We start from the raw sequence: 24,178 nt of genomic DNA on the forward strand, positions 1-24,178 counted from the left end.
TTTCTGTCAACAAAAAAAAATGGGCATAAAGGGCTGAAAAACATCTGCAGGACAGCCCTCCATGCATTTAAGTCTGAACATTGGGATTAGGCCAGAGTTTTTTTTTTTGCACAGATATTTTAACTATTAAATGTTAAAATAAATGACCATTTAACTGCTTTGGTTTCAGGTCCCTGTATTGAGCATGCTAACTCACTGGTATAGTTTACTGGGACACCCAACTAAGGCATGTGGTGATGTTCTATTATTAGTAGCAGCTTCACTGAGTACACTTTTGGAGACCCCTGGTGGCCGATGATCTGCTGATTTGAAAACAGCTGTTTTCAGACACCACACAGACAATGGGATTAAGACAAAAGGATTTTCTTTAGGAGGAAAGACACAATTCTGACATCTCATCGTCACCAATCGTCACAGGATAGTTCACGTAGCAACAAACCCATGATATCCCCAGAACAACAGAATACAAAAAAGAACAATTTATAAATATTAACAAACGGTGGCTCTAAAGACGAAAGTAACAGGGTGACAACTATTTACAAAACAACTTAAAAACAGGCACAGACTTTGGAAACTTCAATAATTATCCAAACTCTTCTTCAAAATTCAGGGAAAAAAAACAAAAACATTTGGTCCTTGTGTTTCTCGTTGAGCTCATTCACTCAGGGGCTTGTAGCTGACGGAGGCAGCGAGCTGACTTTGGACGTTTTGCTTCTTGCCGTTGACGATGAGGAGCAGAGGGGAGTCCACTCGTATACTCCTGAAGTCAAATGACTGCCAGAGAGAGAAGACAAACCAAAGTCAGACCAGTTAGAAAGACTCATGAGGGGAGATTACTGTATATGTTGAGCTGCACATGAGAAAACTGACCTCATCTTTATGTGTTATACTGTTTCGCTTGACCTGAGGTTCAGGAATGACTACAGAGTCTCCTATCAGGACGCCCCAGCTGTCTGCTGTGTTGTACACCATCACCACTATACATGTCTCCTCGCTGTCCACCATGCCAAACGTACTGCGGGAAAAAAGGGAATCCAGATTATTTTCTCAACTGTCTCACCAAGCCACAGCATCTGGATAATTGAGCTGATAATGATAGAAATAAGCTGCACTCACAAGGCCATGCGACCCTCGGAGGCCAGGCTGAACACCACCTTGCCCAGGGCGGCCACCCCGGCGTTGTGGCCTTGCGTGAGGGAAGAAAGAGTTCGGGGCTCCAGGCTGCCTACGCGGCCTGTCGGGGAACGAAACTCGGGCGAGGAGCAGGGACCCAAGGCCGACGTGCTGAGGTTAGAGAGCATCGTCCGTAGCCGACGAGCCTTCACCTTCCCCTGAAGAGATGGAGAGACTGAAGGTTAGGAGCGGAACAAGAGATAAGGCCGTGCTTTGCTGCCACCCTGTGGTGAAAAATTATATTGTCTTTATCTGGATGGCAGTATTCATGACTGTAAGCAAACACATGCAAGGGTTTGTTTCTTGTTACAATTTCTAAAAGCAGAAAACTTAGACATAACATTTCCTCCAGCTTCTTTCTTTTCATTGTTCCCTCTTCACCTTTTTGCCATTATCTGAGTTTTCTTTCTTTCTGGTGTCAAATCTGGTGTCTTTTTTGAACTGAGCTTTGTTGACAACAAATCAATATTCTACTTGTACTGAGCTAAAATGCTAAATCAACCAGTCTGCTGACAGAAAATTAATTGGCAATGATTTTTTTTTTTTTTTTAAAGATTTCTTTGGCATAGACACCTTTATTAAGCAGTAGACAGATAGGAAATATGGGAGAGAGAGGGGGATGTGACATGCAGCAAAGGACCTCCGGCTGGAATCGAACCGTGGTCGGCTGCGTGTATGGCATGCGCTCTAACCACTCGACCACCTGCGCGCCAATTGGCAAAGATTTTGTGTAAATCTGACGGAAGTATTTTAAGTGAAAACTGGATAAAGTGGTCGTGCCCAGACTCTTAAATGCAAATCTTTTGTAGTTTTCTTATTCTCCTGTGACAGAAATCTAAATATTTTTGGTTTTGGATTGCTTACCTGACTAAACATAATAGTTGAAGACTTTCCTCTGGGGCAATGGGAACTTGTGCCAGTTGTTTTTCACCATTTTCAGACATTTAAGGGACCAAATGATTATTTAACTAATCAAGAAAATGATGTGTTGATTACCTTCCTAGTTACTTCATAGGATAGGGGAAAAAAAATATGACTAAATGTGCCATGACTTTCACCACATTGCAGATACTGACGTGGCAGTAATTGTCGTTCAACATCTGTCCTTCCATCATGAAACTGTTTACGTTATGTAATGTAATGTCAATAATTGCATTGACAGCTTCTCCCACCTTGTTCTGCAAGAGTTCCGTGACTTTCCGCAGATACTCCAGCAGCTGCTTCTCCCTCTCTAGAGGCTCCTCCCAGCCCGGGTCGAGCTCCGCCGCTCGGCTGTAGCCGCCGAGCGCTGAGCTGAACATCTCCTCATACTGGAACAGTGTGGATCGGTTAAAATGCAGCTCTGGGTAACAGGAGGCGGCTCTGTCTACTTTCTCCTACAAACATAGAAGAGAGGAATCAAACACTAGTACAGTAGTGCAAAGTAGTGATGGAGCAACACACATGTTCAGTGCTCAGTACTCACAGATTGTGCATAGGCACTTAAAGCTTGTTGAGACAACTGTGGATTCTGCCCACAGCTGAAAAACAGGGACACATTGGCGTTTCCCAGTATATCTGTAGAAACAACAACATAAAGAACAGACTTAGGACATGACAAAAGGTTTGAGAGAGCACAACAAACTTTGGACAGTTGTTTCTTCATCTGCTCTTTCAATTTTCTCCTTAGGCCAACATGTGGATGCCATATTTTTACCTGTATGCCTCATCGTCCAGACTTCAATTTACCCTTGACCAAATGCTGCTCTATGCTTCCATCTAGTGGTTAAAAAACACAACTGTCTCGGCTTTTTCTAAACATGGGGACCCTTCACTTCCAGGTCAAGCTGAACAGATGATGCTCTGCTCCGAGTTTGAGTTTTCGCTCGGACTCAAACGACATGGAACTCAAACAGTCACGTTTACTGACTTCTCTGACTCAGCGCAACGACCAGGGAGAAAACAAAAGGGTCCGCCACTTCTCCAAGTCGCTGATTATCACATGTTTTGCTTGCCATGTACACTGATGCTCTACTCACACCAGGATGTCCCGTCTGTGACATCCAGCTGGACGGCTTGTCGGGCCATGTCCACGCTCTCCATCACCTGCTTTGCATGTGCGGCGCTGTCCGCTGCCGGCAGCTGTCTCAGCACCATGGACAGGTTACGTAGAGACACTTTGTTCTTGCTCTACAGAGGTGGAAGTAAATTCATCAGTTATAGTATTTGTTATAGTCCATGATTTGTACCATTGTGATGTGTTTAAAACTTGCCAAACCTTCTAATGGAAGCAGCTAGTACAATACCTTGTGTGTTACTACGTATCTAGGAATGTGGTTTCTAAAATGATGGCTTTTAATGTGAAAAGCCATGAAAGAGAATGCTTCACTGAGCTGATATCACATCCCTCCCTCTTCCTGTCCTCCCTGTACCTGTTGCAGGGCTCCAGTGAAGCAGTTCTTGGCACCGATCAGGTCTCCTTTTTTCCAGTACTGCTCCCCTAACGTGTTCCAGCCGTCCACCAGGCCAGGCTCCAGCTTCACGGCGCGGGAAAGGCACTCCTCCGCCACGGCACTGAAGTCAGGAGCGACGTTCAGGCACCTGCCCTTCTGCAGCAGGAACTCTGCTTTGTGTTTAAAGTGATCTGCGGGAGGCCGAAAACACAGACATAACAGTTGGTGTGACAGACACTATGCAAATCAAAGGCTGGAGTGCTGTCGCGTGAATACAGCACTCACCTTCTTTCTCCTCCAGCTTCTTCAAAGTCTTCTCTATCTCCTTTGCGACATCGCTTTGTTTCCTCCCAGCCTCCTCCACGCCGTGAGTCTCGAAATAGCAATCTCGGAAATTATACAGCTCATCCACCAGCTCCTGTAATGGAAGGGCGCGGGGAGGGAGGGGGAGAAACGTGACTATTTGATCTATTTTTAAATCTGTTAAGAATACACTCAAAAACTGGGACAGCCACGAGCCATTAGAGATACTTGCACCAATATGCCAGCATACCTCTGGTGGTAGTTTGCATTTTTCTTGTTCTTTCGGACAGGTCAGTACCACGGTAAACATGCTACGCCACCTTTTTTTAGTTTTGTTTAACTGACAGAACATCAGCTTTTATCAGGGAAACTGAAAAATTATAAGACAAAGACCTGGATTTATTTCCATCCTTTGTCTTAGTGTTTTCAACACCTATCATCAGTTGAGAAGATGAAGACAAGCTTTCCATGTCTGACAAATCATAAAACCGGACAATTGATTTCTTTTTAAAACACAGTGGTTCCCAGCAGATCGGAAGATTTTACATGTGGTCAGTTTATTAATCACAAAGAGAACTAATGAGCTCATTTCTAAGGGGAAAAAATAACCCCTGGACTTTTTTTTTTTTAACAGAGGGATTACAAGGTGCATGGAGTTTAGCAGACAGAGAAGGTCTGTAATGAAAGAAGCTATTGAGTTGACCCATTACCTGGGACCATAAGTAAGGATATAGGCGCCTCTGTTGCTTTGATTTTGTACTTTTTGCCCTTTTAAAACAACTGTGAAATCAGCAACAGGCTATAATTCATATATCAGAAAATTAAATACAGACTTATATAAATCTGACAGGCTTTTTTTGTAACGCTTAACCATCTACGCACCTGCATTTCTTCCAATAGCCTATACAATTGTGTAGGGCTTTCGATTAAGGATGGCTTGAGTGTAAAAACATATATCGGTGCATCCACAGTGGTCACGCTCGGTGCATTTAAAAGTCTTCAGGCAAAATTGCAATCTGGTGACTCAGCAAGAAAAGGGATGGATGCAACCAGAGCGTGCACGTTTAAAGTCTTTTTTCAGGCCGCTCGGTCTGGCACAATAAAAGAAAGGAGGCCGTTTACACAAAACAAGAGAAGTGCCACACATGAATATCACATTACATCAAATATGACGACTAAAAACCAAGAAAGGTCCGTTACTAGCATGACAGTTGCACCCAGTTGTTATAGTAACGACTCTTCCAGCGAGCAAAGTAAGACACAACGCGACCCTCGCTTCACGAAAGATCAGCAAAACAAAACAGCTCGGCCACTTGGTGGATATATACTTAAGCATGATATATTTAAGAACAAATACCTTCATAATTTCCAGTTCGTTTTTGTCTTTCACTGGCTCACCACTCTTCTCCTCTTCCGCCATCTTTGCACTAGCTTGGGGCACCAATAGCCTGTCAGCGAAGAAGAGCGGCTGCTGGAGTGAAGGAAAATGCGCCGAGTTAAGAAAAAAGTATAAAAAGTGCAGTTGTAATGTTGATATAATGTCAGAAAACAGTCATTTCTAATCTATAAATGGACGAATGCAATAATTTTAACAAACCGGAAACAGCCTTTCAATTTCAGTCACGCCGGAAGTTGGAGTAGTCCGTACCCAAAATGATTCCGACAAAGAACCTCCTCACTAATTAACAAATTAGATTTTTATTGTACACTTTATCCTTCGAAAAAAGAGCTTATAGTTCAGGCTGATACAAGTGTGATAGTATATTAATTTCATGTGATAATATCGCCAGAACTATTCGTTTACACATCACGACTCAGCCGGAACGTCCGATCTCTCGATCAAGATGCTGCTCCGACACTTGCCGCCGTGTACCATACATTCTTGGCTCCAAACAAGGCGGACAGTGCTCAACTTTTTGTCTACATACCGTTTAGTGTGAGCGGTGTTTGTGTTGGCATCATTGCTCGTCATGTCGGACACATGGAGCAACATTCAGGCGCACAAGAAGCAGTTGGACTCTCTGCGGGAGAGGCTGCAGCGGCGGCGGAAGGATCCCGCACAGCTGTCCGGGGGTAGGTTCTGACCAGGGAGCTGGGCCACTAGCTGGGCAGCAACCTCCGACTGTTTATGTTAGCGAGCAATCAGTTGAGTGTGCAACCGATTATTCGGTTAATCGTTTATTCCGTGTATCCTGAAATATGAAGACAAATGGCTGTTTTCTTTGTTACTCTCGGCCGAAGTGATGTCTCAAAATTGTCTGTTTATACGAGCAAATGTTGGAAATGATAACGTCAATCTGGCAGCTGTCAAACTTTCAAACCTATGCCGAATTATATGACTAAATGGGACGATTAAGACACACCTCTTTGTATTGGATTTTACTGCTTCTTGTATTTTAAATGAATATTTATTATGAAAATTCAGCATTTCTTTACAATAGGTCCACGTCATGTGACCCAGTGACTCCAAACCGGTGCCGAATTCTATTATCAAATGGGACAAATAGAACACACCTCTTTGTATTGGATTGTACTGCTTCTTCTGTTTTATATGAGTATTTATTATGAAAATTCAGCATTTCTTATCAATAGATTCCATGTCATGTGACCCAGTGACTCGAAACCAGTGCCGAATTGTATTACTAAATTGGACAAATAGGACACACCTCGTTTGATTACATTTTACTGCTTGTTTTATTTTATATGAATATTTTGAATGTTAGTTGTTTCTTCTTTATAATTCTCCTGACAATAAGCAAGCATACTTACATTGTCCATCTCAAAACTGTAAAACCAATGTTGTTCAGTTTTCTACAACCACTTTACTATGTTGTTGTGTACTAAAATGAATCCATAACACAGTAGCGATCAAAATAAGTGTTCTACATGAAATCAGTTTGACAGTGTCGTCATGTAATTCTTTGGCCTCGCATTTTCACAATTGAAAATGCTGCAGAGTATCCTGAAATCTGATCAAACAGGACTGTAAGGTTATGGCAATCAATTAATCTGTTACCTAAATGATATGGAAAGCCTCGTCAAGCCTCTTCTAATGAGGGCGTTAAACCTCTGTTGTTTCCTCTCGGTCAGACGGTGGCAGCAGCACAGAGGGCTCCACAGCCAGGAGTGACAGTCCCGGCTCCGTCTGCACCGTTTCAGCCTCAGGAGGAGAAGGAGAAACCACCAGACCCCGAACTAGAGAAGAGGCTGCTGGGATATCTCTCTGATCTGAGTCTTTCGATGCCAACAGACTCACTCGCCCTCACAAATGAACTCAACAGTGTGAGTCTCTGTCGTGAGCAAGAATGCCAAATGCTTGTGGAAAATTTTGTATCACATTAAGAACTACATATTTCAGTTTTTATAAATTCTCCCTCGTCTGCTTGATTCCCGCTCACAGTCTGGGACAGATGTCAGTCATGGATGCATCCAGAGCCTGCTGCTAAAGTTTTCCGCTCAGGAGCTCATCGAGGTCCGTCAGCCCGCTTTAGCCTCTTCTTCTACCGCTTCCTCCCCCTCAATTGTGGTGTCAGTGGACCACACGAAACTGTGGGCCATGATCGGGTCCGCGGCCGGAGCCCAGCGGACCGGAGTCAAGAGAAAGGCAGAAGATCCGACCCACAGTAAAAGAGCTCCAGGCTTCCCGCCCTCGCTCCAGAGCTCGGCCTCTCCTCCGCGCACTTCCTTCACCTCGGTCACACCGGCTTCCTCAACACAGATGGCGGGGCCTTCAGCATCGGGGAGCGGGGCTGACAAGAAGGGCAGGAGCAGCAAAAACCCGTCGTCTCATTTGGACATGGAGATAGAGAGCCTCCTGAACCAACAGTCCACTAAAGAGCAGCAGAGCAAGAAGGTAAGAAGAAAGAGGAGACCGACTAATATCTCCTCGTCACAGCACCTCAATTATTGTAAAGGTGAACTAGTTAAATGTACACGCAAGTAAAGCAGAGGAGTTTTGAAGTTCTGATCACTGATATGAATGTGATTTCATGCCAGGTGAGCAGAGAGATCCTGGAGCTGCTGAACGCCAGCACAGCTAAAGAGCAGTCCATCGTGGAGAAGTTCCGGTCCCGCGGCCGAGCTCAGGTCCAAGAGTTCTGCGACCACGGGACCAAAGAGGAGTGCGTGCGCTCCGGGGACACACCGCAGCCGTGCACCAAGTTACACTTCCGGTCAGTCTTCCTCAGCATACTTTAAAACTGTTCTTCTGTAGGTTTATGTCTGCGTGATGAAGTCTTTTATCAGGCACTTTACAGCAGAAACCTTCGACTGCACGGGTCAGATTTTTAATTGATTCAGATAAATGAGGAGCTTGCTTTGCAGTTCAGTGCTTTTACGTCTTCCTTTCTGTTTGTTTCTTGTCATCTACCTACTATCGACTGTCAAATAAAGGCATCAAAGCTGCAAATAAAAAAAAATAAATAAAAGATTTATATTATTTGACCTGAAGAGGTCACCATAAACGAGATTAAAATACTACTCCCACCGTAAACTGCACAACACAGATGAAAATGTTATAACAAGACACTGACTTCTAATGCTAATGATGTAAATAAATTATTACATTTAAAACTTGGAAAGACCTTAACACTATAAGACTATAAAGGCGTATCCATTAAAATTTACTTGAAGTATGACCAGTATATGTAGTCATTATGCAGTTTTCAGATTTCAGATTTATTTTTATTTATTCAGACATTTAAACATTTAACAGATAAAGACATAGATAAACATCAAGTCTGAAATGGAATAGGCAGAAGCTAAGCTTATTGCGCCTATCCCAGTGTATTTACAAACATAAACAATATAAGCTGCCCTTGTCTTATGCATGCATAAGACAAGGACATACTGTTTAATATACAGTATGAAGATGTCCTCTAGGGGATCAATAAAGTTTGATCTATAATATTACATAGTTTATTTATTATCAATCAACCTGTTATAAACTATTAATTAGTTTATCATAGTTCGTATTATTCACTAAATCTGCAAAGTGATATGAAACTATTAAAGTAGTCAGGTAAATGTTTTGGTGTAAGTTTGAAAATTGTTCTTAATTGTACTTTAGTAAATATACCTACTTACTTAATCCACATGGTCTACTAGGGCTGGGTATCACCAGGTACCTTGTGATACGATACTATCACGATATTTTGCCCACGATAACGATAATATCACGATACAGCGTTTCTGCCATAATCGGCATATTGCAAGAAATTTCATCCACGATACATCACGATGTCTGTGTCACTAAAGAAATTCATAATTTATTGACTGCACTGAATCCATTTCACAGAAATTACAAAACATTGTCAATCAATTTCACATGAATGACAGCCAAGTAAACAAAGAGTATATTGCACAGTGTCTCTTCTTAACACACACACTGACTACAACTATCATTAAATATCTATATGTGTGGGATTCAGAGCTGCTTAAACCATTTTTTAAATTTCATTTGGTTGTATACCTATGTTTGAATAAAGATAAAGCTGTCCTCCGAAGAGGGGTGGTGGTGGTGGTGGTGGGCCAAAAAAAAGAAAATATATATATATATATTTTTTTTTTTTTTTTTTACATTTTTAAATATCGATATTTGGCACCAGTGTATCGATAACGTACCTCAAGACGAAATATCGCGATATATCGTAGTATCGATATTTTGGCACACCCCTATGGTCTACGATACTGGTTCTGTAACACCTACCTGGTGGCCGGGTCTCAAAATAAGTCTCACCAGATCAGAAGATGAATAATGAGATATTAAGGAACCGAGAACGCATTTAGCTGCTTAATTTTTGTGAACTATTGCATCATTTTATCCCTCCAGGCTTTGAAAAATGATCAGATACAAGTAGGTCACAAGTAGACGTGTTTTTAAGGGGGCACATGGAAAGAGGGTGCATCTAGGACAGATTTATAATTTAATAATCTTCACTGACATTTGTGCAGGGTAAAAATATTTGTATTATCCTCCCTGTGTTTTTTTTTTATGGATTGTTTGTGCTTTAGTTTCGTAGATTCCGATTCCAACATGAGGCTGTTGGCATAAAATGACGTTACATAAACATTTCCAGTTTACGCAGCTGTTCACATTGTGCCCCCCTATGTTTTCGTTAAGGCGCATCATCAACAAGCACACAGACGAGAGCCTCGGCGACTGCTCCTTCCTCAACACCTGTTTCCACATGGACACCTGCAAGTACGTCCACTACGAGATCGACAGCCCCCCGGAGGCCGAGGGGTGCCTGCTGGGGCCCCAGGCCGGGACCACGGAGCTCGGGCTTCACGCGGGGGACGCGGACAGCAACGTGGGCAAACTGTTCCCCTCACAGGTGAGGACGGGAGAGGACGGGTGAGGGAAGAAGATGAAGGGGGGGGCGGACAGATGTTGACCGTTTGTTTTTTTTCTTCTTTATAGTGGATCTGCTGTGATATCCGCTACCTGGACGTGTCCATCCTGGGGAAGTTTGCCGTGGTGATGGCCGACCCTCCGTGGGACATCCACATGGAGCTGCCCTACGGCACGCTGACTGACGACGAGATGAGAAAGCTCAACATTCCCATCCTGCAAGATGACGGCTTCCTCTTCCTCTGGGTCACTGGCAGGTAACTAAAACAATAAGAGGAGGCCTAGATCTTCACATCAGGATTGTTTTAGTGTCCCACATTGTCCAGGTGTCCTTGAACTAAACACTTACCAGCTCACTTTTTCAGCAACAAGCCGCAACAAACACTTTTTATTCAGACTTTTAGTTTATATCACTGCTATACAAACATTCATAAATTCATTTGTTTTTCCAGTTTGTCACTCAAAAGGTTACAGCTTATTTAGTTCAATCCACTCGTAGTGTTAAGATATATATCCAATTTAACGATACGAATACACACTCCCTTATACAGTTTTATCTGCTGAAACTCTTCATCTGCTCAACTTCTCGTCTTGCAGGGCTATGGAGCTGGGCAGAGAGTGTCTCAGCCTGTGGGGGTGAGTTCGTCCTTCTCCGCATCGACCGCCATCAAGATAGTGCGTTCGTTAGGACACCATTTAATAGAATTCATTGCTTTTTTTTTTTTCTCAGCTATGACCGCGTGGATGAAATCATCTGGGTGAAAACCAACCAGCTCCAGAGAATCATCCGCACGGGACGGACGGGCCACTGGCTGAACCACGGGAAGGAGCACTGTCTCGTACGTCGTACTCTCCTCACGTCTCCTCTCTTGTATTTTTCATACTCTCTTCTTGCATGGTAGTTCGAGACAACGCCCAATAGCTAGAAGCAGAATACTGGGCTGCCTTCTTTGTGTTGTCAGGTGAGGTAACTAATGCAGAAAATGTGATGTTTTTCTCCTCAGGTGGGTGTGAAGGGAAACCCTCAGGGCTTCAACAGAGGTTTGGACTGTGACGTTATTGTTGCAGAGGTAATCTCCCGACATACTTATTTTGCATTTACACACATAGTGATTTCTATAACCTGAAAAGCATAACTGTAACGTGATAAAGATTCAGCTGTTCCAACACTCTTCCAGGTCCGCTCCACCAGTCACAAACCAGATGAGATCTACGGCATGATCGAGAGACTGTCGCCCGGCACCAGGAAGATTGAGCTTTTCGGTCGACCCCACAATGTCCAGCCCAACTGGTAACACACCAACACACTTCAGTTTAAAGAGCAAGTAACTAATCTGTGTATTTTAAGTGCACTGATTGTGATTTTTTTCCCCCGTCTACTCGCAGGGTAACCCTTGGAAACCAGCTCGATGGCATTCATCTGTTGGATCCGGACGTCGTGGCTCGGTTTAAGAAGCGCTACCCGGACGGCGTCATCTCCAAACCCAAAAACATGCAGTGATGACTTTTAATCAGCGGTCACGCGCCTGGAGAACTTTGTCTGTAGTCTGTTTTTGTTCTTGTGTCTTTTTATACCAATGAACTCATTTCTTAAATAAATGTTTGTTAATAAGATACATCGTGTGTGTCTCGGTGAAGAAAACACTGAAAACCACATGCAGAGATGATGTTTTCACTTCATGGCTGTGTGTGATCTGCATCTTTTAATGCGGCAAAAAAATTCACATTCACCACCAATAAAAACACAGGAGACCTTTTTAATGTCAGGGTTTTTTTGTTATTTTGTTAGTAAACGATGAAGATACTGGTGTTTTGATGTACTGTAGGTTTGAATAGCTCACAGTCACTTTTGCATTAAAGGACAAAAATTTACGTTTTTTTTTTTAATTTGTCACAGTCATTTGGGAGCAGTGATTACATTCATATCTGTTCAATTTAGGCAAATGCAGAACCCTGTTCATCCTACAAATCAGCGATTAGGGATTGTTTACAAACATGTAAATACAGTTTAATATCGAATGCAACCAGGAGGTTTAATTCATTATATATATTAAAAAAAAATGTTAAAAGAAATTTGAGTGAGATGGAGACAAACATGACAAAACACCTGATAGAAAAAAGTTTTTGCTGTGCAGCTCAGTTTACTTCATGCTTAAAAAAGAGGCAAAAAAAACCTGCAGCGGATCATCCTCAAAGTTGTCTGCAAATATCATACATAATGTCAACATGACCGCAACGCATTCGCTTCTAGTATTTAAAAAGCTCTGGGGTTTGTCACAAAGGAGGATTAGACAGTTAACCCATCACATCGCTCGTGACAGCTGCTAATGATGGAGCCGTTCTTCATCAAACTTTCAGGGTCAGCGCTCATCCCGCTCGGTTAGTATCTCCCCCCCCCCCCCCAAACTCACGTGGGGCCGTTATTATCATCAGCGGACTGAAAAATCAACACAAATGGTACTGAAATAAAAATGATAAAGAAATGTATTTAGAAAAAAAAAAAAAAAAAGTTTATCCAAAAAGTAATGCACGTTTTGGTGTTGAATGCTGTAAACAAGTCTCTGCTGTCTTCCCTCTCTCTCTCTCTCTCTCTCTCATCGGCGTCATATCCATTCGGGGTCCCTTCCTTTAAAGAGTTCAGTCTCATGAAACCTTTAATGCACAGAGTTTGAAAACCAAGTCTGTTTTCTCCCGTCCCTCGGTGGATCTGATTAGTCATCAGGAGGGTCTTTGTCGGTTGGCAAAGCGATGAAGGGTTAAAAAGCGTCTGTGGCTGTGCGCGACTACTGTTGATCACATCTAAGAGGTGACGATAGATGCTCGGCTGGGTCTGAACCACAGGCTCCTGGCGTGAGCGGAAAACTCTAATCCTGGAGTCCTATTCGTCTCCTCAGTAGGTGGCGTCCACGGCGTTGATGTTGCTGTCCAGCTGGTGTCTGAAAGACAGCCGGGCCTTGGTGGAGAAGTATATCTGGGAGCCCCGGCTCAGGCTCCCCGCTCCCTCGCTGTCACTGCTCCAGGATGTGGTGGAGCAGAGGCGGGGCTTCATCTCTTCGATGGGAACTGAGGGGACAGAGAGTCGGGCAAGATGAAGAAATGGCTCTTAACTTGATCTACTTTGAATTTCTCAAAAAGTCATGAGTGCAGTTGCCTCTCACCTGCAGCTGGAGGGCACTGCCGGCTCTTGCAGCGCTCTTTACAGCGTCTGTAGAAAGGAAAGCACTGCAGCATCTTCACACCCATGATGACAGAGACGTCTGGAGACAGAAAGGAGAGAATGAATTATTAAAACATCTTTAAAAATGTAGACAAAAACTTCAGATTACGGCCTATTTCAATGCACCGAGTTCCCTTTCCAGTGATGTGCACAGGGGGGGGGGGGGGGGGGGGGGGCAGGGGGGCAGTGAAAAATGTGCGCTAATGTGGGAGCCAAAACGTGTGCTAAAGTGCCTTCTTGGGAGCCAAAAAAGCATGCCAAAGTGCCCTCTTGGTTGGCAAAACCCACTAAACTGCCCCTTTGGCTGGTTAAAACATGATAAACTGCCCTCTTGGGAGCCAAAACGCATGCTAAAGTGCCCTCTTGGGAGCCAAAACGCGCTAAAGTGGTTGCCAAAACACGTGCTACGGTGGCCTCTTGGGAGCCAAAACGCATGCTAAAGTGCCCTCTTGGGAGCCAAAACGCGTGCTAAAGTGGCCTCTTGGGAGCCAAAACACGCTAAAGTGCCCTCTTGGGAGCCAAAAAACACGCTAAAGTGCCCTTCTTTTCGCCCCTGCCCTTCAAAAAGTCTGTGCACGCCACTGTGCCTTTCTGACAGAGGTATAGCCTCCTAAACTGCAACCGGATTAATATTTAACTCACATTTCAATCATTAGACTTTCAATGGCTGCCATTTAAGCGGCCTTATCATAATCGCAACATGTCTGGGTGCCAGCTGACAGCTCCTTGTCTCCTAACCGGGTCAGGGTTTAATGGAATTATGATCCTGCACCTTCAAGAGACGCCACGGCCTAATGTAAGCTGGCAGTATCACTGCGTGGCGCAGTGTTCCCAGCAACAAGCCAATCCGTCAGTAGTTACAGCGCCATCATCACCATCATCATCATCATCATCCTGCACGCCGACCTAATCCAGGAAGAGGACGTCAATGGGCTGCGGGCAGACAGGGGAATCGTTAAGTCCTCTTCTGACAACCAGACAAATTACATAGAGGTCATCTGAGAAGACAGGTTCACATCTCAGCCGGTGCTAAAGCTACTGTTGTCATTGTCCTCTGCCCTGAAGGTCCAATCTTTGGTATAAAACTCTGCAGACACCATAGATCCCAATCACTGAGCAACAAGTCAGTAAAACTCCTAAATTCCCCTTAGAGGAATGTCCCTCTATCTGAGGCGCCCCTCGATGTTAAGATAAAGCCAGGTCCACACGCCAGCACTGAGCCTTATTTACTTAGAGTGCAAAAAAAAACCCTCAAAGGTATTTATTTTAGTCTAATCAGGTTAAGAAAATAGGTCAGGTGAAACAGGAGGTGATGGATCTCGACAATGTCCATCGTGCTGTGAGGGTAAAAGCAGAGTTGTGTCGCTGTGTTGTTTCTGACGCGAGTTACCTGAAGTTTTATGTGTAACCTTAACAAGATCAAACACCAGTGACCACGGTGAAATGACCCGTGTCCAGGTGAGCAAAGGCATAACACACTATGCAAACCATTTCATGAGTCCTTCCGTCATAAAAAAAAAAAAGGCAACCTAAAATAGCCGCTGGCTCACTTTATGACAGGAGGAGTTTATAGGACGACAGGATGGGTTAACAAAGAACACAAACCTGTGTTACTTCAATGAGAAATGGACTATCAGATCTTATCTGGCTGCCTCTTATGTATGGCCTCATCAAAAACAATCTCTCTTTTGTAATAATTAGAAAAAACACAAGGGGACAGAAATAGGCTAGAAAAACATGCACGATGGCCACAAAGTGCTGCAAAACAACTACAGGAGACGCAGAACAACCGGGAAGAGACGTCAAAACAATGCCATGCGAGCCCAAAAGAGATGCAAAGAGACTTAAACAACTTGAAATACATGCAAGAGACACAGAAAGACTCAAACGATGCTTCTCTTTTTAGTCCTTCTGTGTCTCTTGCATGTATTTTTAGCAAAACAACTACAACAAAATCCCCCCCCAAAAAACCATAAAAGGGACACAAAACGAGTAAATAGAGAGCCAAAGCCACTACAAAAACATTCAAAACCGACAACAAAGAGACTCAAAATGACTATTAAGCGACACAAAATGACTAGAAAAGATGCAAAAATCAGAGAGAGTCTTAGAACGACTTAAAAAGATTTGCAAAATGAGGACGGAGGCTAAAACCGCAACAAAAGACCCAAAACAACTGCGGAGACACTCAAAATGGCAACAAAAAAAACAAAAAAAACAAAACAAAAAGAGGCTCAAAAACAAGCACAGAAGCATTCAAAAGCGCTGCAGGATCCAACAGCTCACTCCAGTCTGATGAGAAAATCCATTACTGTGACAGCGCACTGAGCTCTATTGTTCATTAATCACACGCTTGTATACCTGATGTCAAACAGTAAACTGCAGCACAGTGTTTGTCCAACATCTTTCTCCCCCCCCCCCCCCCCCTTCTTTTTCTCACTGTTTACTGCGGACTGCGTGCTGCTTGAGTCACTTTCATGGAGACGTGACAGCTCACACACACACACACACAGCACACAGCACACACACAGCACACAGTCCTCCCCCTCTTCACCCCCTCCTCTCTTTTTTTTCAGATACATTCGCACAGACCGCGCTCTTTTTTTTTTTTTTCTTTTTTCTTCTCCCCCTCCGGCTCGTTTCTTGACCATCTCACGCACCTCCCTTCTCGTTTTCACGCAGGTGTGGCTGCGAAACCCTATCCCCGTTTTACAGGCACAGAGAGTCCATTATGGCGGGGTCAACTTAGAGGTTCCGCCTGTGAAATGAAATGAGGACTCGCAGTATGTAGCGCGCAGGGAACAGGGACAGAACCGGCTGATCGTGTTTTTACCCTCCCCTTCATTACAGCTGCACAGAGATTAGAAATTCTTTGCGTTTGGTAACCCACTGTAGACTCCCTTTTTTTTCTCTCTCTCTCTCTCTCTCTCTCTCTCTCTCTCTCTCTCTCTCTCTCTCATTAAATCAATGTGTTACAAGCAACTGGATCTCAAGGCCCAGTGGTCAGTGGTGAGGCATTCTGGGCCCCCGGATCATGATTATGGCTGCGGGGGTCTGGCAGCGTGTTGCAGCAGCCTGGAGGAGAAAAACAACCTCAGATGGCAAAGCGCACAAACACACCCGGAGAACACACAAACACGGGCCCACACTGACCAGAGAGGAGAAGAAGAAGAAGAAGAAGGAGAAGATGAAGACCAAAATGACCAAAAGAGGATCCAAGACACTTTGCGAGCAACGTGCAGCGCCTGAATTATGTGGTTCGACTCGTTCCATCAGTGGTGGCTCGGTTTGCGAATGCTGAGAATTGCGCAATCCTTCCAGAGCAACATCAGGAAAGTGGCTTGTTTTTATTAACGTCGAGTGCATGTTTGTGCATGTGTTTGAGAGACAGCTCCAGTCAGACGTCCCTCTCTCTCTCTCTCTGCGGCCTAAACGCAGCCCCCTTATCTGCTCTGCAAACAATGTTAAAGCAAGCATACGCTTACAGTACGGCGATAGCGATCTTCCCACAGCACCGCATTTCCTCTGAGCTCCCCTTTTCCACTGAACAGAAAGAAAAAAAGAAAAAGAGAAAACCAGGGCAGTCCTGTGTCACTGCCCTCTACACAAAGCCTCACACAGGCCTGCCAGGCGGGATGACGCACACGCTACTGGGCGCATGTATACCTGCAGAAGTGTGTGTGTGTGTGTGTGTGTGTGTGTGCGCGTGGTGGGGCCATTTATAGCTGCATGCAATCCGCTCTCATTCACATTCATCACAGCAAGGCGGATAAAGCAGCTTTTAAGGTGTTTCCATAGAGACAATGATGTTTATCACCAATGGTTGAAAGTACTGCGTTTAAATACACTTTAAAGGTACTTCTACTGCCACTTTATACTTGTACTTCACTACATTCCTTTGACAGATTTAGTAACTGCACTGGTGAAGATTTTTACAACACAACGTGCTCAGTTTTGAAATATTTAATGTGTAGTGAAAAGAGTTAGAGTGAGCTTCAACCCGAGCGGCTGCACCATCAAAACCCAGCGTGCTCGTCACATCCATCATTAAAATAATAATATATATAAAAGTGCAGCACTGAAAGGGATCATTCTGCATAATGAGAACTTTTGATGCTCAAAGTGCAGCTGCTGATTACACTTTGGTACTTTTACTCGAGTAGAATTTGGACCACAGCTTTAGGGACTGTGTGAAAAGTGTTGTCGCAGTCAGGGAGGCTGAACTTTTTTCACTTTGTAAAAGAAAAAAGAAGAAATGCAACCGCGCGTACACAACCCTCAGGGTTACTGAACAATCATCTAAGAAGAATGCTGCGCCGGCGTCCAGTACAACATGCCAAAAATAATAAACAGCGTTGGTGCAATCTGTTCAGCATCATGTGCAGCAATTAAAACCTGAACATCTCAAAGGAACTTCAAATGTTACAAAGTCATAAAATCCTGAGAAGGAGACCAAAGTTTTGATCTTTCCAGTGACAGAATGTCATTAAGCACATTAACTTGAGTTGTGTAGGCAGATATTGCACTTTTTTGTCACTACATTTATTAGATAACTTAAGTAATTAGTTATATTTCTGATTACATAAACAAATGTATTGCAGAAAAAAAAAGAAAGAAAAGAAACCACGTTCTGATTACCAGAAAAACAATCAATCAGCCCATGGTTTACACATCTATATACATTTATCATGTACTTGTATCTGTATTTTTGATACTTGAGTGTACTTTTTGATGACTTTTGATACTTGAGCCCATTAAATATCAGATATTCAAAGACTTTTACTCGAGTACTATGTGCATGTAGTAGGGGGCTTCCACTTTACCCAAAGTAACATTTTAACACGATATAATACTTTTACTCAAGTATGACTTTTTGGTACTTTTTTACAAGGGGCACCATTATGCACATTCATAAAACCCTGACACAGAGACAAAACTGTTCTCAATTTTGACAAAAAAGTGATGTTATATAACTAAATACATATAGGCCTACTGAAGTAGTGTACTTAAGGGCCTTTTTGAAATACTAGTTGTTTACTTGAGTATTTCGATTTTCTGCCACTTTATACTTACACTATACCTGATGTTGGAGACAAATACAGTACTTTTGACTCCATTACATTTTTTTGATGACTTTGGTCACTTGACTGCATGCTGAACCCAAGAAGCACATTTTTCAAATGTGTTGATTTTTTTTTGACAATTGATTAAAACAAACAAAAGAAAATTGACTGAATCTAATCATCAGAAAAATGCTGATTATTGGATCCAATCATCCATGCTGATGTCCACCACGTACTAATAAATACACTTGACTTTTGACACTTAACTGCAGACTTTAAGATAGTACGACCTATTTGTATGGGTGACTTTCACTTTTAACAAAGTAACATTTCAACACAATAGTTATATACTGCAATAGCAAAGCTGATATCAGACATAGCCTACATTAAGGCTGAGAAATAAATTAAAGCCTCTCCCCTGCTCCTTATCTCACTTTCTCCTCCCTCTTTTCTGACCCCTCAAGTAATTTGCGTACAGTCCCTGACCTGAAACTGAGAATTCGCACTGCTCCGCTCGAACACAGCAACTTCTCCCTCCTCTAGTTTTTTTTTTTTTTTATCATGCTTAATCTAATTAACGCTCCTTCAAAATGAACAGTTTTCTCAAGCCACTTTCAGACGCGCGTGAGGGACGCGCAAGCCCCCGGCGCGCATGCGTGTGCGTGAGGTTGAATGAGAGGGCTCCAGCAGACAGGATAATCTGAGCTTTCATCTCGCGCACTATACGCATCACTTATCTCCTCTCTGTCTCCGCGGGGTAATCTATTAAAGACGTGGCTGTTTACACATTTAGACCGGCAGGAGCGGAAGCCTGCATTATCTGCCCATTTGAGCGTGAACATAATACACAATCGCGGCTCCGAGATCCCGTTATCAGGGTCCGAATTGAAAACCGCAGCCCGGACAGTCCGGACAGTTAAAGAGAATAATAGGTGACGTATTGAGGCGTGCAGAATAAAGTTTGACAAGTGTTTTTCACGGAACAGAAGCCCACACACACACACACAAAAAAGACCTCAGCATACCAGACGGGCTTATTTATGATCAGGGAACCCTCCCACCGACACACCTCCTGCCCCAAAAACCCCAAGAAAAGAACCCTGACACTCACAAGCAGCTTCTGAGAATCACCCTTTAGTTTCTACTTCAACATATTTAGTGTTTGTCTCTAGAGATCCTGAGCTTTTCTCTTTTTTTTTTCAGGGTTGAGGTTGAAATTGGACAAATTGAGCCACCTACCTGGTTAGATGGACTCGGAGACTTGAAGTCAGGCAGAGGACGAGATTTACGCTCTTGTTTAAAAAAAAAAGGAAAACAAAAAGTTCCCACGGCTGCTCTCACTTCATCTGCGTGTCCTAGTCGCTTCCCCGCGTCATTAAAAGTGGTGCGTCCTCTCGGAGCGCGTCCTCCAATGTACGCTCTTCTCGCTGGCGGCGGTGCGCGGTGCGTTGGGGAGGTTTCAGTGGCGCGGAGCGACTGAACTTTAAATAGCTAATCCCTGGTGCATGGCGAGCTGACACGCCTGCTTTCTCTCACCCTCCCTCCTTCCCTCCCTCCCTCTGAGCTCCACACTCTCCTTTCCCATTCGCTGCCTCTCACCCATCCCACATGGCCCACACGCTCCGCACACACTTCCTCCTGCATTGCCCTGCTTTGTTTTGCCTCTGCCTCATTCACATATGTGTTGATATAGATAACACAAAACATTTGATCAGAATTAGCCCCTCAAGTGGTAAAAACAGAAATAGCCTCCCTGCCCTTCGCGGATCGTGAAGGATGAGGTCATGAGCGCAAACAGACAACAGGTAAAAATTAGGGAGTTCTGGCGTCCTGAGCTGTGATCAACAAGATGTAATCATATTTCAACAATAGCCTCCTTAATCCTCCCTGGCTACTTAAGTGCATTAATCACTGATGGAGTCATTTCACCGCGCTCTGATTCATTTAATGGCTTTTTTTTTTTTTTTTTCGCCTGCTGGGCGAGGTCAGAGGTCAGAGGTCACCAGAGGCCCTATGACTTCAATCCTGCTGCTGGTAAGGTTGAGTTGTTGCTGTTGTTGTTGTTATTAATATTGTTTTTGTTATCATTCATATTAATTAATTATTATACTTAAGTGTTAAATGGGGGGAAAAAAAAACCTTCTAAAAAGAGGAGGGAGGCGTAGTAATACAGTTAAAGGAACAGTTCACGCAAAAAAATGAAGCTTCAGTCATCGTCTACTCCTCACACTTGTCAACGGAAAGTTCACCTGAACAGTTTACGTAGATGGGGACTTGTTTTAACATGTGAATAAACAATCCAAGTCTCCGGAAGCCCCGACATCCCAGGTTGATTTGGAGAGATTTTACATTTACACCCTTTTTTAAAGCCAAAACGCCAAAAGCGTTAGCGCCCACACCCCGGACACATACTGATGGAGTAATTAATATATATTCTTTAATCAGTTTTGGGATCTTGCAGACTCTGGAGGCCGAGAGATCCCAAACTGATTTGAAGAGACATCGTTCACGCCCTTTTTAAGATGAAACCTTCAATGCAGCTGCTGAGCTAATAGCGTTAGCACGCGCACCATCTAAAGTGGGTCCATGAGATCGAACGCCTGTCGATTTTGACTGTCAAAGGCTGTAAATAACGTCTTTATTACGCCAGACTTTCTGTATGGAGGCATTTTTTTCATTCATTTTTTTTACTTCAGTTGTGTAGTAGAATGCGCTGGCTGTGAAGCTCAAGAAATATTCAGCGGATTATGAAACGTTGCCCGGCGTTCCATCAGCATGAGGCTGAGTAGAGACTGAGTTTGAATTGGGTGGAGAGTTCCTTAAACTTTATTATAACAACTTCCTTCCTCTTTATACTAAACTGTTGTTTAAAGGTCTGCACCTTTCTTAGCACCGAGCTCCGAGCTACATTTACGTATAAAAGTGACAAAATAAGGGTTATTATAACATTATTATTATTATGGCACAAGGCAATGCAATCAATGTTATCCTTCTGCATCAGCAAATCTTTTTGCAAAACATCTGGATCCCATTGCAATGAGCAGATGCGAGGCGCAGACCTATGCAGAAAAAATGACAAACACAATTTTCCGCAATAAAAATGGGATCTGAAAGAGATAACATTTGACATAATTCCAATGTTTTAAAATGTAGTGTGCCTGTTTTTTAAAACAGCGACACAGCTGCGTTTACAAGAAAGCCTCGTGTTTTAATCATCATCAGTTTAAACACCCAAACAGGATAAAAATGTTGCATATAAACACCTCAATTGGCATAAACAGACCCAAACTGAAAACTGTTTTAAACCTTTTCCACTTACCAAAGATCTTCTTAGGTGAACTGTTTACTTAACAAAGAAGACGATGGATGTCCATCTTCAGGACAGGGAGCTGGTTAAAAACGCACCAGATGAGATAGAATATCCAATGAGGAAGAGGAGTGCACGACAGACAACATGGCTTTTGATCTCAATTCCTCAAACGGGAACGATTTCAGTCGGACCGAAGAAATGCTGCCCGTGTAAACAAAGCCACCGTTCGAGCGCTTGCAGGAGAAGGGAGACCTAGTTGTGGAGGAAATCCCTACCTATCCTGTTAGAGTGAGAGGGGTTTTGGTTTGAGGTGGATCAAACGTACCGAGAAGAATTAACCAGCAACAGTCACAGATCCCCCCTTAGGCCCTTCTCATGAAATACAAGGAATACACTCACTTGGATTTATTTCTAAATACATTTCTTGTCCTTGAAAATACACCTACGCCCCGCAGACACTAATATATTTTATGATTCTCGACTTGTTCGGTACTGAACAACTACGTGACAACAGACCCGTCTCTGGTTCTGATTGATCGTCTCGCAACACAGTCGAATGGCAGAAATCCAAAACGTGAATCAACGCGAGCAAGTAATCACTTGTTGCACTGCAATCTGGCCCCGTGCTTTGAGACATCGCGGTGAGAGGCATTCGAGTCAGCGAAGGGCATGCACGTAACACTTTCGAGGAACAGAGGTGTTGCTTCCTTTGTAAAAAGCACCCATCCGTCACGTAGGAGTCACGCAGGGTTGGTTGTGGCCTGCTGGCTGATGCTGTTGTACCCACATATCCTTGTGCAAGGCGAAAACAAAGATTTACGTCAAAACGCCGCAAATAGCATCAACTCAAATACCCAAAGCAGCGACGGGAGACAAGCCTGTGTGTTTGTGAACGTGCACCAACACGATGCCTGTAAAACCAGAACATTCGTCATGTTATCTGGAGGCAAACCCTGCAAAATAAATTAAAATCTGACTCATGCTCCCTCTTGCATGGACACACAGAGAAGCAACCTTGGCTGCTCTCGGCCCATTCGATGGTTAGTTGCAGTTTATTAGCTTTTCGGCTTCGTGTTTGAGGCTCATGGAGGGGCCTTTTGTCCCGTTGGAAATGTACCCAAGTTGAGCACTCGGCCTGAGTCCCGCACCCGCTGGTTAGAAAATCACCCAGGAAACAGTCTGCGTGACAGCAGGCACGTTTCTGCGCTGCAGACTGCAACAGGGACCCTACCCACAAGATCAGTCGTTTTTCTCACATTGAATTCAAATGGGAATATCAGCGTTGTTCAGTGTAATAAAGACACTAAGATGCACATTAACAACTTGTAATTAGATCAGGTTAGAAGCTCCAACAGTGGTTATCCAGGTCGACTATAATGTTACACAAAATACAGTTATCAGTTCTTCATGACGCTGCTTGTTCGAAACATCCACTCTAACCAAGTCTTTGAATAATTCAATGCGCACAGTAGGATTTCTATTGCAGCACACACCATTAATAATCATTGTGATTATCCCACTGCACTTCTCCTCCAAACATGCAGGACATCACCATGATTTTGTCCAGTAACCCTGTTGCATGTCGTGGCTAATTCCGAATATTATCGATTGAGACTTTTTCAAACAAGTTTTAACGACTTCTTGGTGTAAAGATTGCGGATTTCACAGTGCTTCAGTTCAGTTCTTTCCGCACTTTTTACAGTCGATGTACCTGAAATGCTTGATCACTTATTATAGTATTAGTACATTTTTGTGTCCCCTGTGCGAAACTGCAATAAAAAATTAAATATCAGTTATTTTGCAAGGGAAACATAAGCTAGATCTGTTATTTAGACCGAAATTGAGAGATGTCGTAGCTGATCCTTGCTGTCAATGGAAGGTCACATCTCCAACTTTTTCATGCTTTACAGCAGCTTTGAAATCTGTGCGATCTGTGTGAAAGTCCAGTCGTACCCTACAAAGACGTGCCCGGATTCACGTGTTCAGACTTACACCTGTGGATGTGGGTGAAGGACAAAGGACATTGTCTCAAATTTCAAATCCACTCTGTGTGGATGATTAACAGCAGAAAAACTGGTCTGGAAGAGTTAAACATAGAAAAAAAAATAAAAAATCCTTCAAACTAGAAAAAAACTGGTTTCAGATTATAGACATATTTTTTAATTAGTGATCAACTTGCACAGTTTTCTCACTTTTCATGATGGATAGTCTCACACGATCAGGACTTTACATTTTTAGAGTGATTTTCGACTCTTTATCTGCGCCACATTTAACCTTCCCCATTGTTCGTTTCACAAACTAAACCTCTGGGATTACGAAAGCGTGTTA

At 43.3% G+C, this 24,178-nt stretch overlaps 2 protein-coding genes across 5 annotated transcripts; one reads left to right on the forward strand and one right to left on the reverse strand.

Annotated features, from left to right (window-relative positions):
• Window positions 1-347: 347 nt before the first annotated feature.
• ttc5 (tetratricopeptide repeat domain 5) lies at window positions 348-5,972 on the reverse strand. Of its 4 annotated transcripts, none has more exons than XM_030430892.1 (10): window positions 5,837-5,972; window positions 5,266-5,376; window positions 3,891-4,023; window positions 3,585-3,796; window positions 3,192-3,342; window positions 2,639-2,730; window positions 2,346-2,549; window positions 1,117-1,331; window positions 871-1,015; window positions 348-774 (listed from the first exon to the last, which is right to left on the reverse strand). In XM_030430892.1, exons 2-10 carry the CDS (start codon window positions 5,326-5,328, stop codon window positions 655-657), a joined length of 1,335 nt encoding a protein of 444 aa, XP_030286752.1. In that variant the 5' UTR covers window positions 5,329-5,376; window positions 5,837-5,972; the 3' UTR covers window positions 348-654. The 4 variants fall into 4 exon arrangements, with proteins under 4 accessions (XP_030286752.1, XP_030286749.1, XP_030286748.1 ...); XM_030430889.1 differs by having other exon boundaries at window positions 5,266-5,379; window positions 5,837-5,969; XM_030430888.1 differs by lacking the exon at window positions 5,837-5,972 and adding an exon at window positions 5,506-5,573 and having other exon boundaries at window positions 5,266-5,379.
• mettl3 (methyltransferase like 3) lies at window positions 5,849-11,876 on the forward strand. The gene is given in 12 exon segments (XM_030430887.1): window positions 5,849-5,981; window positions 6,999-7,048; window positions 7,050-7,190; window positions 7,309-7,761; window positions 7,905-8,080; window positions 10,030-10,243; window positions 10,330-10,517; window positions 10,858-10,896; window positions 10,991-11,099; window positions 11,265-11,330; window positions 11,439-11,551; window positions 11,647-11,876. Coding segments are annotated over 12 exon segments (1,767 nt in total). The 5' UTR covers window positions 5,849-5,878; the 3' UTR covers window positions 11,762-11,876.
• Window positions 11,877-24,178: the final 12,302 nt, after the last annotated feature.

Source organism: Sparus aurata, chromosome 10, assembly GCF_900880675.1.
Source record: "Sparus aurata chromosome 10, fSpaAur1.1, whole genome shotgun sequence".
NCBI classification, from domain to species: Eukaryota; Metazoa; Chordata; class Actinopteri; order Spariformes; family Sparidae; genus Sparus; species Sparus aurata.

What these genes read in the sequence shown, in the direction of transcription:
- ttc5 (XM_030430892.1), bottom strand. Translation starts at nt 5,328, where the DNA reads ATGGCGGAAGAGGAGAAGAGTGGTGAGCCAGTGAAAGACAAAAACGAA. An exon ending in ACGAACTGGAAATTATGAAG is followed by an intron (nt 4,024 to 5,265) that starts GTATTTGTTCTT and finishes CTTCCATTACAG; the next exon opens with GAGCTGGTGGATGAGCTGTA. An exon ending in GTATAACACATAAAGATGAG is followed by an intron (nt 775 to 870) that starts GTCAGTTTTCTC and finishes TCTCTCTGGCAG; the next exon opens with TCATTTGACTTCAGGAGTAT.